This window comes from Eulemur rufifrons, chromosome 1 (assembly GCF_041146395.1).
Source record: "Eulemur rufifrons isolate Redbay chromosome 1, OSU_ERuf_1, whole genome shotgun sequence".
NCBI lineage: Eukaryota > Metazoa > Chordata > Mammalia > Primates > Lemuridae > Eulemur > Eulemur rufifrons.
Genome location: NC_090983.1, coordinates 8,062,269 through 8,077,097, shown reverse-complemented (window position 1 = coordinate 8,077,097; position 14,829 = coordinate 8,062,269). Strand labels below are relative to the sequence as shown.

Sequence of the window (14,829 nt, the reverse complement as noted above, 5' to 3'; positions counted from 1 at the left end):
CCCAACAGAGGTATGGGGTCCTTCCTCGAAACGCCGGCTAAAACAACTGCTGGACCATTAGACTTGGGGCAGGGCTGCGTCTTGTACATCTTTGAATCTCCACTGCTTGTACACAGTAAATGCTCAAGAGGGGTTTGTTTTAGGGACACACAAAACTTTACTGGAGGAGATGTTTCAGCATATTTATAGGGGGCAGGAAGTAGGGTTACTAGAAGAGAGGAGAAGGAGGGGGCGTTAGCCTGGCTTGACTCAAAGGGGCCTTTGGTCTAGCACTGAGTAAAAGATGGGGGAGCAAAGAACCTTGACAAGCACTGTCCAAAGAGCCACACACAGCTTTTTACATTTAATTAAAATGAAATGAAAAGTAAAATTCAGTTCCTCAGTTGCAGTAGCCAAATTTCAAGTGCTCAGTAATAGCCACGTGGGGCTGGTGGCTGGAGCTTTGGAGGATGCAGATAATATAAAACATTTCCATCATCGCAGTTCTATGGGACAAGGCTGACCTAGACGCTTAGGAAGAAAGGAAATGCACTCCTGCTCCTGACCTGCCCCGGCCCCCCCGCAGGCCAGAGCACCCCTGCGAGCCACCTCCACCCCACTAGCCTTTCTCCTTCGCTGTCTGCCCGCCTGGTTTTCGCCCTCAGCGCCTAGGGCACTGCCCTGCACACAAGTGTTGGTGGAAATAGTGGGCCCTCGACCAGCTTTTGCCAATGTTGAAGGCCCCAAGGAAAGCTGGGTGACAGCAGTAACCTCTGCTTCTCCTCTTTTCTCACCTCCCTTCCCTCTTCTCTGGGCCACCTTCCACCCACTCCAAGCCGCACAGAGAGGGGCCGGCCCTGCCCCAAACCATGTGGGATTCCAGAAATACCCGCTCCAAGTTTGAAGACATCTTACCTCGTGAGGGTATCTTTGTTCACAGGGTGGTCTGTCTTCCCCTACCCTTGGCTGCCCAGCGCTTGGACCTACTAGGTGCTCACTACGTATTTGTCGGATGGATGAACGAGGGGACGGATGAATGAATGAATGAATGAATCCGTGAATGACGCTCAGTTTCCCGCGGGCTCCGGGAGGACCGCCCTCCCATACCCCGTCCGGCTAGCTGGCGGAGGGCGATCGAGAGCCGCAGCCCGCGGGCAGGGGGTCCGGCCGGCTCGGCCCTGGGGGCGTGTCCTCCTGACCCGGGCGCCGCCGCCCGGGAGCAGGCAGCGGGCGCGCGGGGGCCGCAGAGGCGGGCGGCGGCGAGCATGGAGCGCGAGCTGGAGGCGCTGGCGGCGCGGCCCGCACGCCTGGCCGAGCCGCCCTTCCAGGCGCTGGTGGAGGCGGCGGGCGGCCGCGGGCAGGTGCTGCTGGTGGGCGAGCTGTGGGAGCGCGAGCAGAGCCGCGCGCTGCTGCGGGACTTCGCCCGGGCCGTGTTCCCTCCCGAGCCCGCGGCGGCCAAGCCGGGCGGAGCGGCGGCCGAGGGCGCGGGGCCCGGGATGGCGCGCGGGGCGCAGAGGGCGCCGGGGACGGCGACGCGCGCCATCCGCTCGCCGCTTGTCTTCGTGCTGTGCCGCGCCTCGTCGCTGGCTGCCCGGGAGCCGCGGCGCCGCCTGCGGGAGATGCTGCGGGACGTGCGCGGCCGGCGGCGGGCCGGTGCGGCGCTGGTCGGGGTGCTGGTGGCCGAGGCCGGGCCGGAGGACGCGGTGGCGCTGGAGCTGCGGCTGCTGGAGGCGCTGCTACGCGCCGTGTTCGGTCGCCAGGCGGGGGGCCCGGTGCAGGCGGCCGCCTACTGCCCCGGCTGCCCGGCCTCCAGCCTGGCCGTCCAGGCGGCCGCCTGCAGGGCCCTGCAAGCCGCCGGGCCCGGGCGACCAGGTGAGACTGAGCGGAGCCCGGCAGGGCGTAGGCGGGCGGCGGCCCGGGGAAGCCCCGCAACCTGGACCCCTTTAGGCAGCCCCCCCCCATTGAGCACCGAGGTAAACTGAGGCCCAGAGCGGGGAGGTGCCTAGCGGTGGAGAGCGGGCCCTGAGCAAGGGGTCGAGTCCGTCGCGGGAGGATCTGGAGTGCACGGGAGATGCCTAGGGGGCCTGGGAGAGCCGAGGGGACGAGCCGGAGGCAGGGGAAGTTGGTAGAGAGAAGGGTTGGTCTGGGCAGGGGTTAGGGAGGGGAAAGGGGAAGGAAATGGGAAAGACTTAAGATGCGAAAGTTTCAAGGGGGGGTGGATGGCAGAACTGGGACTAGGGAGGTTGGCCGTGCCAGGAGCTCGGAGCCGCGCAGCTGGGGATGCGTCGGGAGCTCTAGGAGGGGCGATCCCAGCACCGGGGAGGCTCCGTGCCTGCGGGGTCAGAGGAAGAACACTAGGAATAGGTGCCGAGGACTTGGAGGCGTGGGGGAGGTGCACGGGACTGAGAACACAAAATATTCTCGCGCTTCCTGGCCGCCCGCCAGGTTGTGCACCCCCTGCTGTGTCTCCTGCCTGCCCCAGGTCTGTTGAGGCTACCTTTTCCCTCCACACTCTCCTAAAAGGTAGAGAGGGGAGTGAGGTCTTTTCCCAGCGCAGTGGCTGCAGCCATCAACAGAAAGGTCAGAATCTCCTCCATACTGGAACCCAGGGTTTTACAGGAACTCTCCAGTGTTTTAGGATTAAAATATGCACATTCGGTTTAGTTGGATCTGGCAAAACTGGGAGATCTTTGCGCTCTCTAGCTTCCTCTGCCCGCCCACCTGGGCAACCCTTCAAGCCCTGCAGCCTCTGGCTGTTCAGGAGTTAATACAGACAGTGGCTGTGTGGTGTCTCCCAGTATTGGTGTGTAAGCCAGCAACTGGGAGATGCCAGACATGGCAGGGAGGGGGTCTTTCCCAGCCAGGAGACCTGTGATGTTACCAGTGTCATACTTTCACCTGCCAGCCTGGCCTGCCTGAGCCTCCCTCCCTCTGGGCACAAGCCCTTTTTCATTGAAGCTGTGAGGATGAATTTTAAATTCAGTGTCCAGCATCCTGAAAGAGAAAGACCAGGGAAATGCCCTGAGCTGGACTGCTGTTCAGATTTCAGATTGCTGTGCCTGCCCCTTCACTGACCTGAGGGTCCCTACCCCCCGCAAAGACAGGAATTCTCAAATTTTCTGCACTTTAATGAGCCGGTGCCCAAAATACTCTCAGCCTTTAGTCTCTTAGCCCTCCTCCATTCCCAAGGAACAACTTTCAATTTCCCGGAGACTGGCTTGATCTGCCCAGGCTGGTGCCTGAGCCCGAAAAGCCTTTTCTCCACTCCTCTTCACCTGACCAGTCCCATCTTGCCATTCAGAACTGGACTTCCTCCTCCAAGAAGGCTTCCCTGACCCTCCCAGCTCCAGTTTGTTAGTTTGCTAATGAAACCTGAGAACTCTTTGCCCTGCTGCTCCTTAAGCTCTTACCACATGATTTTGTCACTTGTGAGTTTAACCACGATTGCATTCCCATTTCCTGACGCCCTGCCTGGAATGCAGAATGAGTGAATGAATCCTTGCTTCCTTTTAAATAAACACTAACACGTTTGAAATCTTAACACTTTGCAAGGGTGTTTTTCTCTACTGTATTAAACTCTTTCCTACTTTCATGAAAGCACTGAACAAAATAAAACCTTTCATTAATGACTAAAGGGTATGGGTGTAATTATAACTCACTGCTCACTAATTTCCTTGTAGCTTTTGCACTGGGCAGTGCTATTACCCTTATGCCAAATGGATTTGTCGCTAAGGTTTTGCTGGCAATTGCGTCTGGTTTTTAACAGTTTTCTGATCTCTTTCCTCACTGCCCGGTGATAATTTTTCTTTTAGGTTGCTTGGCTTTTGGCAGTACCCTTTTACCCAGTTTATGTTACCTAATCCAGCTGCCTTGGGCTGAAATACTAAGGATCCAGTCTTGTTAGAATTGGATGGTGCAAATTAAGAGTAAATAGATCTATCTCTTGGGTACAATGTACACTGTTCTGGTGACAGGTACACGGAAAGCCCTGACATCAGCATGATGCAATTCAACTAACAAAAAACACTTGCACCCCCTAAATTTTGGGGGAGAAAAAAAGTAAACAGACCCTGAGTAAAGATTATGAACAAGGATTTTCCTTGTTTTTGACTGCCTGGACTCTTTTTGTTTTTTTTTTTTAACTTAGTTCCTGGTGACTTTATGTGATTATCAAAAAAAAAAATTAAATCTATTCCATTTAAGGAATAGTTTTAACTAAAAATCAGAGGGAAAGTATAGCTCCTTGAGTATTTTCTTTGGTGCTATGAAATTGTAATTAATTTCATGTTATTTTTGTTACTGTAGTTTCCCCAACATGGTACCTAGATCATAGGGCTTTATGAGGATGAAATGAGATAACTTAGACCAATCATTTTTTTGTTCTTTTTTAAAGTACAAAAACCCACCCACTTTCGCAAATCAGAATCTTTGTTTTTTTAATCAGACAGTTGAGGCTCTTGGTTTGCTGAACAAAATCTCAGTTTTGTGAAGCAGGAATCATCTGAGCTTCTGCCTCTGGGTTTTGTGTTCTTTTTAGCAGAAGGACCGGGCCTTCCAGGGCTGCTGGCCTGCTTTTCCTGGGGTCCCTGGAGCCGGAGGAAGAACCGGGATGTTGCTGCCTCCAGCAGCCCAGCTCAGGGTGAGTGCTCCACCTCGGACTGCCTGCAGCGTGAGGGCCGGGTGTGTGGGATTATGGGAGTGGTCACATGGACATGGGGACCTTAGGGACAGAGTGGACCAACATCCTTGGAGCACTTGCCATGTGCTGGGTGGGGGTGTGAGCAATGTGAGGTGCCCATATGCCAGGCAGTGGGCACATGGGCTCGGTCAGGCCAGGCTGTCTCCCCAGGAGCCTCCTCCTACTGAAGGCAGTGTGGGGACGGCTGCAATGCAGGTGTCACAACATGCACGGTGGGGCGCAGGGGGCAAACACACTGGGTCTCCCCAAGGATTCAGGGAGTATCATGGAGCAAGTGATATTTGAGCTGGGGATGGAGGGATTTTCATAGGCAGGAATAGGAAGCTTTGGAGTACCCTGAACAAAGGCGTGACAGCATGATGTCATGCTCAGAAAAGGTACCGCCATCAAGAGTGCCTGGAGGTGAGGTACAGAAGGAGACCAGTGAGGGTCAAGGCTGAAGAGAAGAGTTGGGACCAAATCAGGGGCCCTGGACATGTGTCCTGCAAGAGTAGAGCGTCTCTGGTGATTTCTGAGCAGGGAGAGTGGGGGTGCTTGGGGGCCTGACTGGGCTGTGGGCGCAGGAGCGAGCAGAGGCAGAGCCCAGCTAGGCGGCCTGGGCAGTGGGAACGGAGAGGAATGAACTCATTTCCAGGGTGGAACCGTCAGGCCACCAAAGGAAGGTGAGGGAGAAAGCGAAGGGACCACTAGGTGTCAGTGCTGCTATTAGGAAGATGGGAAGCGCAGTACATACCCTCCCCCCATCCGAAGAGGATGTTTCCAAGACTCCCTGTGGATGGCTGAAACCACAGATAGCGCCAAACCCTATGTATACACTATATTCTTTCCTACATATACATACCTATGATAAAATTTAATTTATAAATTAGACATAGTATGAGAGTAACAATAACTAACAAAATAGAACAATTATGACAATATACTGTAATAAAAGTTATGTGAATGTGGTATTTGGCTCAAAATATTTTGTACTGTACCGTGAGTAACTGAAACTTCAGAAAGTGAAACTGGGCTGCGGGGAACTGTGGTACCCAGGGGAGCAGGTTGTGTCCGTGGAATGGACATGACCCCACCCACCCCAAGGCACACTGAGAAGTATAGCTTTGTTACATAAACAGCGGGCAGTGGTTTAAAATAAATTTTTATTGTGTCTCTTATTTTAAAAATAAAATGATTAGGTAATTGCTGCGTAACAAATGACCACAAACTTAGTGCCTTAAAACACATTGATCCAGTCCCTGACTTCTGGCTGGCTGTCAGCTGTGACTGCTGTCAGCTCTGAGAGTTCCCTGCCGTTCGTGTCTCCCAAGCCCTCCTACAAGAGCTCCTCCAGCAGGAGAATCTCCCCCTCCAGTTGGCTAAGAGGGAGTCTCACATAACCCAAGGTAACAGAGGGAGTCACTAGCCATCTCCTTTGTCATATGAGGTGCCCTAATCAACGGGGTGGCTAAGCTATCATATTCCCAGAGCGCACCCACACTTGGAGGGAGGGCTTTACACAGGCCCCCTACACTTAAGGGGCTGGAATCTTGGGAGCTATCTTAGAATTCTGCCTATCACAGCTGAAAGCTCAAAAGATACGCAAAAAGGAAAACAAACATGAAAAAGCATTCACTGAATTCCATCCCTCAGAAGTAACTACAATCAATATTTTGGGGTAAGACCATTCTATTTATCTGTGTATCTCTCCTTCTATCTTTGTGCTATTTAAATTTTAATAAAGTCACTTTTATATAACATGTAATCTTCAAAATGCAGCAGAATTTAAAATATTTAATTGCAAAAATATTAACTTCAGCCTCTCCATCATCATTTTGGATATATCTGGAAACTAAGGGGGAAAAAAATAAAGCAAAGGAATAATTAGCAATTTTATATAAATCTTGGAGAACTTCCCTCTCTGTGGTATATAACAAATCTCATATGGAAGTGAATGTATTAAAATGCAAATGGAATTTATGGATGGATGCTATATATCTTACAGTGTACTTATTCATACATACATTTATATAGCCCTGTGTTGCTTAATGACAGATACATTCTGAGAAATGTATCATTAGGCAATTTCATCATTGTGCAAACATCACAGAGTATACTTACACAAACCTAGATGGTCTAGCCTGTTATACACCTGGGCTGTATGACATAGCCTATTGCTTCTGGGCTACAAACCCATGCAGCATGTTACTGTATTGAATACAGTTGAAACATAATGACAAGTATTTGTGTATCTAAACATAGAAAAGGTACAGTACAAATACAGTATAAAAGATAAAAGTAGGCCAGGTACGGTGGCTGACGCCTGTAATCCTAGCACTCTGGGAGTCTAAGGCGGGAGGATCTCTTGAGGTCAGGAGTTTGAGACCAGCCTGGGTAAGAGCAAGACCCTGTCTCAACTAAAAATAGAAAAAATTAGCTGGGTGTGGTGGTGTGCACCTGTAGTCCCAGCTACTCGGGAGGCTGAGGCAGGAGGACCATGTGAGCACAGGAGATTGAGGTTACAATGAGCTATGATCATGACACTGCACTCTAGTGAGACTGTTTCAAAAAGGAAAAAAAAAAAAAGATAAAAATAGTACACCTATATAGGGTACTTTCCATGAATGGAGCTTGCAGGACTGGAGGTTGTTCAGAAGCATTGAGGTTCCAAAGCTTCGTTTTCACTTACCTTCAATTATATTGAAATTTAAATAAGCCCTACCCAGTTCCAAACTGTTGAATTCAAGGAGTTGTAAATTAACTTATTACTACACTGTTGGATAAAAATATTGACTTAGAGTGACACTGACTACAGTCATGGGTCATTTAACAACAGGCACACGTTCTGAGAAATGCATCATTAGCCAGTTTCATGGTTGCCCAAACATCATAGAATGTAGTTACACAAACCTAGATGGTATAGCCTACTACACACCTAGGCTGTGTGATACAGCCTTATTGCTCCTAGGCTACAAACCTGTACAGCATATTATTGTAATGAATACTGTAAGCAACTATAACACAATGGTAAGTGTTTGTGTATCTAAGTACAGAAAAGGTACAGTAAAAAGGGTATAAAAGATTAAAAAAAGGGTACAGCTGTATAGGGCATTTACCATGAATGGAGCTTGCAGGACTGGAAGTTGCTCTGGGTGAGTCGGTGAGTGAGTGGTGAGTGAATGTGAAGGCCTAGGACGTTACCGTACACTGCTGTAGACTTCATAAACACTGGACACTCAGGCTGTACTAAATTTATAAAAAATATTTTTCTTCCTTCAGTAATAAACCTTGGCCTACTATGATTTTTTTACTTTATAAACTTTTAAAATATTTTAAAACTTCTTGACTCTTATAATAACACTTAGCTTAAAACACAAACACAATATACAGCTGTACAAAAATATTTTCTTTATATCTTTATAAGCTTCTTCTATTTTAAAATTTTTTATGTTTTAAATTCTGTTGTTAAAAGCTAAGGTACAAACACATTAGCCTTGGCCTGCACAGGGTCAGCATCATCAACGTTGCTGTCTTCACCTCTACGTCTTGTTCCACTCGAAGGTCTGCAGGGGCAATAACATGCATGGAGCTGTCACCTGCTATAACAGTGCCTTCTGGAATGCTTCCTGAAGGACCTGCCTGAGGCTGTTATACAGTTGTTTTTTTTTTTTTTAATAAGTGGAAGGAATACACTCTAAAGTAACAATAAAAAGTATAGTATAGAAAATACATAAACCAGTAACAGTTGTTTATTATCTTTATCAAGTAATAAGTACTATATATGACTGTATGTGCTTTTAGATGACTGGTAGTACAGTAGGTTTGTTCAAACCAGCCTCACCACAAGCACGTGACTAGTGTGTTGTGCAATGACATTAGGACAGCCACGAGGTCACTAAGCGATAGGAAATTTTCAGCTCCATTTTAATCCTATGGAACCACCATCATATATACATGATCGTCGTGGACCAAAACATCATTACACTGTGTATGACGGTACATACTGTTTTCAAATCTACTTTCTTCATCCATAACATTGGGACTGTCTTTCTACGGCAATACAATGTTATTTGTGTATCTTTTATCTTTTTTTGAGAGAACTGTAAATGAACGTGCAGTTGTAAGAGATCCCACAGAGAGATCCTGGGTACACTTTGCCCAGCTTCCCCAGCAATAACATCTTGCAAAACTGCAGTGCGATATCGCAGCCAGGATACTGACATTGATACATCCACAGGTTTTATTCTGATTTCCCCAGTTTTACTTGTCTATTAGTGTGAGTGTGTGTGTGTGTGTGTGTGTGTGTGTGTGTTTAGATCTGTGGAGCTTTAGACATCATTTTTGGTTCCTGAATCCCATCATAGTGTGAGCCACACCACTCAACAATCCCATGTGGACGTTGAATCCGTTCAGATGCTTTCAGCTGCAGGTAAGAAGCCATGGCTCAAACTAGCATAAGCGGTGAGGGGATTCATTAGCAGACAGGCCAGAGGTGGAGGTGGCTTCAGAGTTGGTGGGTGCGGAGGCAGGGCTCCATGACCCCACCAAGGAGCAGGGTCTTCCCTTCCCTCTGCGGAGCCGTCCTCAGTGCTGCTTAGGCTGGTGGCAAGATGGCTGCAGCAGTTCCACTAAATACTCCTAATTATTTCCTTAGGATAAAATCCTAGAAGTGGAATTGCTGGGTCAAAGGGTATGTACATTTTTAAGGTTTTCACTACGTATTTTGTTTTGTTTTTTAAGTAGATGTTCACTGGGACCAACTTCCTCCCTTTCATTCCTAGCTTACTCCCTCAAACGTTGTCATCTGATGGGGTGAATCCTTTTCCTGTGTTCCAGGTAACTTCCCGGAACCTGAAGAGGAGCTTGCACTAACAGCCGTATTTCCCAACGGAGACTGCGAGGACCTCGGAAGGGGATCAAAAGCCCGGGATGCAGTCATCCACGCTCCCGCTGAGGCCACTGGGGACTCAAGATGAAGGCTGGACCCTTGGGCTGTCCTGGCTCTGACCTACAGACTGGGGCCTGCCTCCTGCTCTCTGAGCCCCCGTGTCTCCATGTTGGCCTTGGCTGGTGGTAACTACAAAGACCCCCTGCTGGGGGGCTGCCACATTCACAGTCACCAGCTAGACAGTGGGACTTCCTAAGACAAGCTGCACCTAGGAAAATGTATCCCCTGGGAACCTACTCCCCACTTGGCATTTGCTAACTGTGATCACAGGGAGCTTATTCTGTCTCTCTGTGCCTTGGTTTCTCTGAGTCATTGGGACAAACAGAGGCTCTCTCCTCTGAAGCTCTGCAGTGCGGCGCTACCCCGTGGTGTGTTTGTAGTGCTCCAGGCACATGCATGAGCATCCGTTGCTTAGAGTGCAGCTGGCAAGAACTGTGGACCAGGAGTCATCAGATCTGAGGCATGGCCTTGGACATGTCACTCAGTCTCTGGGGCTTCTGTTACCCAAATGCCTGAGGGGGCTACCAGCCCAGTGGCTTTCAATCGGGCACAGGCTGCCCCTCCAAGCAGCACTGGAAACGTGTGTGTGTGTGTGTGTGTGTGTGTGTGTGTGTGTTGGGGGGAATCACGGTGTCACTGTGACTGGGCACCCCTGCAATTTAGTGGGTATCCTACAGAGTGCAGGACAGCCTCCAACAGCAAAGACTTGGTCTACTCAAAATGCCAATCATGACACCTTTGAGAAACTCTGGATGAGCCAATCTCTTCTCCCTGTCAGAGTCCCCCAGAGCTGAGAGGGTCCGGTTTTCCAGCCAGAATAAAGAAGGACCACACTGTTGCCTTGGGGGGCCTGTCAGGGCAGGGCCAAGATAGTCTGTGTGGTGCAGGGCCAGGACAGGAATAGCCATGCACACCTGGGAGAAGAAAGAGCCTTTTTCTTTCTCATGTTGACATTGACTTTCTGTGCCAAGTCCCTTGAGAATAAGAATGTTGGGAACTCCCCATGGCACCACACAGAAGGAAAGCTAGGGGCATGGGATGCTTGGGTGCAGGACTTGCTCTAGATCATAGGTCCTAGCCCAAGGTCAAAGCAGACACAGCCCAGAGGTTCTTGAATCCTTTCCTCTGTGTCTATGAGCCTGAGAGGGTCGATGGTGTTCATTTAGAGGTGGGGAGGCCGTCTGTCCACTCACAGAGGAGGCTCTGCGTTACCTCCCTTGTCTTCCTTGCCTGGCCCTGGAGAAATCCAGTCTTTGGACTGGCAAGAGCAGCTCCTGGTTTTCCTAGCGGGAAGCACTGAGGGAAGTGGCTACGTTCATTCATTCCCTCCTGCATGACTCGCTCAGCAGACACACGGTTGCACTCACTATTGCTCAACACCCTGTGAAGTGCTGCATAACTTTGGTTATTTCTGCTGTCTGTGTGATAGTGCCAAATTGTGCGATGTGAACACTTTGGCTGAAGGGCTCTGTGATATTAAGGAGGGGCCCTCCTGGCTCTGTGCCTCGGTTTCTTGTCCATCATAGGGAGCCTAATCCTATCAGAGCCTCACAGGAATAGTGTGAGGACAAGCAGGATGATATCCTCAAATGTAGGGTTGGTTTGCAGCAGGCATCATCAGGCTGCCAGGTGTGGTGACTCGAACCTGTAGTCCCCACTACTTGGGAGACTGAGGCAGGAGGATCACTTGAGTGCAGGAGTTCAAGGTTACAGTGAGCTATGATCGCACCTGTGAATAGTCACTGCACTCCAGCCTGGGCAACATATTGAGACCCCATCTCTACAGTTAAAATAATAATAATAATAATAATAACAATAACGCAATAGATTGACCCAGCTGGCTTCCTTCTACACAAGAGTGAACTCAATGAATTTTGACTCACTGATTTTATTGATTTTGTTTTAAAAAATGGGGAGACACATATTTTTGAAGCTGCTCTATTTTTATATTTCTCTATTAATTTCTTTATAATAATAGGGTTGAAGTTTTATTTGGTGGGAGGAGGGAGCTTTTTTTAATTTAGAAATTTGTCTAAGGCAGAAGTCATCAGGTTTAAAAACCTTTGTATTTGTTGCCAATATTTGAAACTTGGGAGATTGCACATTAAAAAACTGAGTTTTCTGGATGGAGGATGGGGCATCGTGTCGGCTCCAGTTTGCTGCATTTCCCCACAGCCTCCACCTCTGGTCCCTCTCACCCCCTGCTCACCCATCCCATCCCCCACTGCCCTTCACTCTAGAGGACACCTGCCTGGTGCTGGCCCAGGTGGGCATTTGAGTTTGCAGCCTCTGGTCTAAAGGGTTAGCTTTGCACTTTGTTTTTTCATTGCCTTCAGTATTTCCTATGAACGGTTAGAAGATCTTTGTTTACTGCAATGGGTTCTGCCTCCCAACTGACAAAACAGGGCTGTGAGCTTATCTCAGCTTCCCTGAGACGTGGCTACCATAGACACCATCCTTGTAGGGACAGACTCTGCTGTTTCCTGGCTAACAGAGTTAGGTGCCAGAAGGGATGACCTTCGTGGTAAGTGTCTTCTCTGAAGGACTTGAAGAAGGCACAAAAGTTGGGGTGAGTCTGTGTGAGGCAGGAGACCCTGTATTAGGTCAGTGGTCCCAGGAGCCATCAGCAACGGGTCTCCAGCAGGGTCACAGTCTGGGCTCTCGAGTACTCATCTTCCTAACACAGCAGTGGTTGTGCCACTTCTGACTTGAATTGATAGTTCTTTATATCTAATAAAACCAAGCAGTACCTCACTGGTATCTTATCAAAAACAGAAGGGCTCTTCCTCTTCATTCTCTCTCTCTCTTTTTAAATGTCAACATTCATTTTGGTCAAGTGTTGTTGTTGTTGTTGTGGAGACAGAGTTGTGCTTGCTCTGTCACCCTCACTAGAGTGCAGTGGGGTCATCATAGCTCACTGCAACCTCAAACTCCTGGGCTCAAGTGATCCTCTTGCCCCAGCCTCCCAAGTAGCTGGGACTACAGTGGGCATCAACACACTCAGCTAATTTTTCTATTTTTAGTGGAGATGGAAGTCTCATTCTTGCTCAGGCTGGTCTTGAACTCCTGGTCTCAAGTGATCCTCCCACCTTGGCCTCCCAGAGTGCTAGGATTAAAGGCGTGAGCCACCGTGCCTGGCTGCCCTTCATTCTCATTAGGTATTCCTTGCAGGGGCCCTTGGGAGCAGGGAATCTGGGCCAAGGGTGGAAGCCTCTGGAATAGTCTATGGCCTGAAAGTCTCTAAGCCTCTGCCCTGGGTGACATCTCCACAGCTCTACCAGCCGAGATTAAAAATCATGTAGCTAGGAAACATAAGCAAATATTTAAAAAGAGGTTAAATTTTAAAAGATAGCATTCAGCTTGGTATACAGTAGTGTATGTGTGTGTGTGCACATGTGTACACACTCATGTTTCACCAGAGCTAAAACGGCCTTAACTGAGTCTCAGAGAATCCTTTGTACCATCCGTGTCACATTTTTTCTCTTATCCAAGTGTTTGTCTCCAAAACATGCTGTACAGGAGGAGTCCTTGGTTGTCAAACCAAAAACTAAGGCAAACCTGCAAAGGAGCCAGAGCTGAGGCCCCAAACCTTTGATCTAAATGAGCCCCTCTTACCTGGCAGAGAACCAAGGACAAAAACCTCGCTAGGGAAGGTTAATGACAACCGGGTGAACTTGAAAGTAGTCCATACTTTATAGTGTAGGGGAGAGAAGCTGCAGGGTGTTCCCTGGAGTCAGGAGGCCTGGACTTTGTCCTGTTTGCATGGCAAACACAGCAGAGTGAGCAAATGTCCGAAGCTGGCTGTTTGCACCCAAGGGTTGCATAAGCCCTTCTGACCTGGTTTTGTGTGTTAGTGGATCAAGGATTGGGACCAACATGGAATTTGGCCTGGGCAGCCTGCCACTTGTGTAACCTTGGAGTTGAGGAAGAAATGGGGTACAAGCTGGGTGGATGACCAGGATGCTACATGGACCCTTCAGATGCCTTTGGCCTGAGCCAAAGGCTCTGGTTCCCTTATATCTGGGGCTGCCTAATTGGGAGCAGAGGCAGAGGCTACCCCACTGGGCCACGCCATGGTTCACAGGGTATGTGCAGGAATCCCACCGTGAAGGGTGGGAGGGACCAGGGTTGGGGGTAGCTCAGGCCCAAAGTGGGGCTGGGCGCTGAGACCACTGTGGGACTGTGGCTTTGGCAAGGGCAAGAACCCTGTCTGGCTTTCTCTCTGGGCTCCCCAACCCCAGCTGGTGCTTCTGCCACAAATGCAGACCCAGGTTGCCTGTCCCTTGACCAGTGAAATCCAGAGACCCTCAGTAGGGCTTGTTGCTGTCATACTCTGTGTCTAGTTGGAGTAATTAGGCACTGAGTTTAGGCCTGTGACCAAGCCCACTTTTCAGTCCTGGTTGCAAAATCTGAGTCTCTTGTCTTGCATCCCTGAGTTCCTACCCTTCCTGACGGGTTAAGGAAGCCTTCTCAGAGCAGGCAGTTGCCTCAGATCATTGCCCCAACCCCAGGCTAACCTCACCCTGACCACCTACAGTCCTAGGACAGCCACTCCCAGCCACTCCCAGGACAGCCACTCCCACCCCTTGGTCCTCTGACCGGAGTGGGTCTCACCTTCAGCCTCTGCACCACCCACCCCCCCATCTGGCCCAGCATGTGGCATCTAAGAGCAGGCAAAACCTTGAAGCTAGACCAAAGGGCCAGGCCTGAAGGGGATGTCAGAGGAACAAGGCCTGGGAAAGATCTAAACCAGCGCTGCCTAAGAGAAATCTAACATGAGGCATGTGTGTAGCTTTATATTTTCTAGTAGATACATTAAGAAAAAAGTAAAAAGAAATAGGTGAGATTAATTTTAATAATATATTTTATTTAGCCCCAAATATCCAAAATATTATTTCAACTGTTAATCATTAGTGAGACATTTTACATTCTGTTTTGCTAAATCTTTGAATCATGTGAGGACTTTACAATCACAGCCCCATTCAGATATTAAATTTCCATCAGAAAAACTTGATCTGTACTTAGATTTTATTAAATTTACAGCTGTAAGGATATTCACATCCTCGAGCTGGGTGTGCCTGTAGTCTTAGCTACAGGGAAGGGAGAGGAGGAGGGATCGCTTGAGCCCAGGAGTTCAAGGCTGCCGCGAGCTGTGATTGTGCTACTGTACTCCAGCCTGGGCAGCAGAGGGAGACCTTGTCTGTTAAAAAAAAAAAGAGAAAAA

General features: G+C 49.2%; 1 protein-coding gene across 1 annotated transcript; it reads left to right on the top strand.

Moving 5' to 3' along the window:
* Positions 1 to 1,244: 1,244 nt before the first annotated feature.
* Positions 1,245 to 14,829, top strand: C1H2orf72 (chromosome 1 C2orf72 homolog). Its single transcript, XM_069471280.1, has 3 exons — positions 1,245 to 1,851; positions 4,517 to 4,618; positions 9,494 to 14,829. The coding sequence occupies exons 1-3, from the start codon at positions 1,245 to 1,247 to the stop codon at positions 9,631 to 9,633; spliced, it is 849 nt and encodes a 282-aa protein (XP_069327381.1). The 3' UTR covers positions 9,634 to 14,829.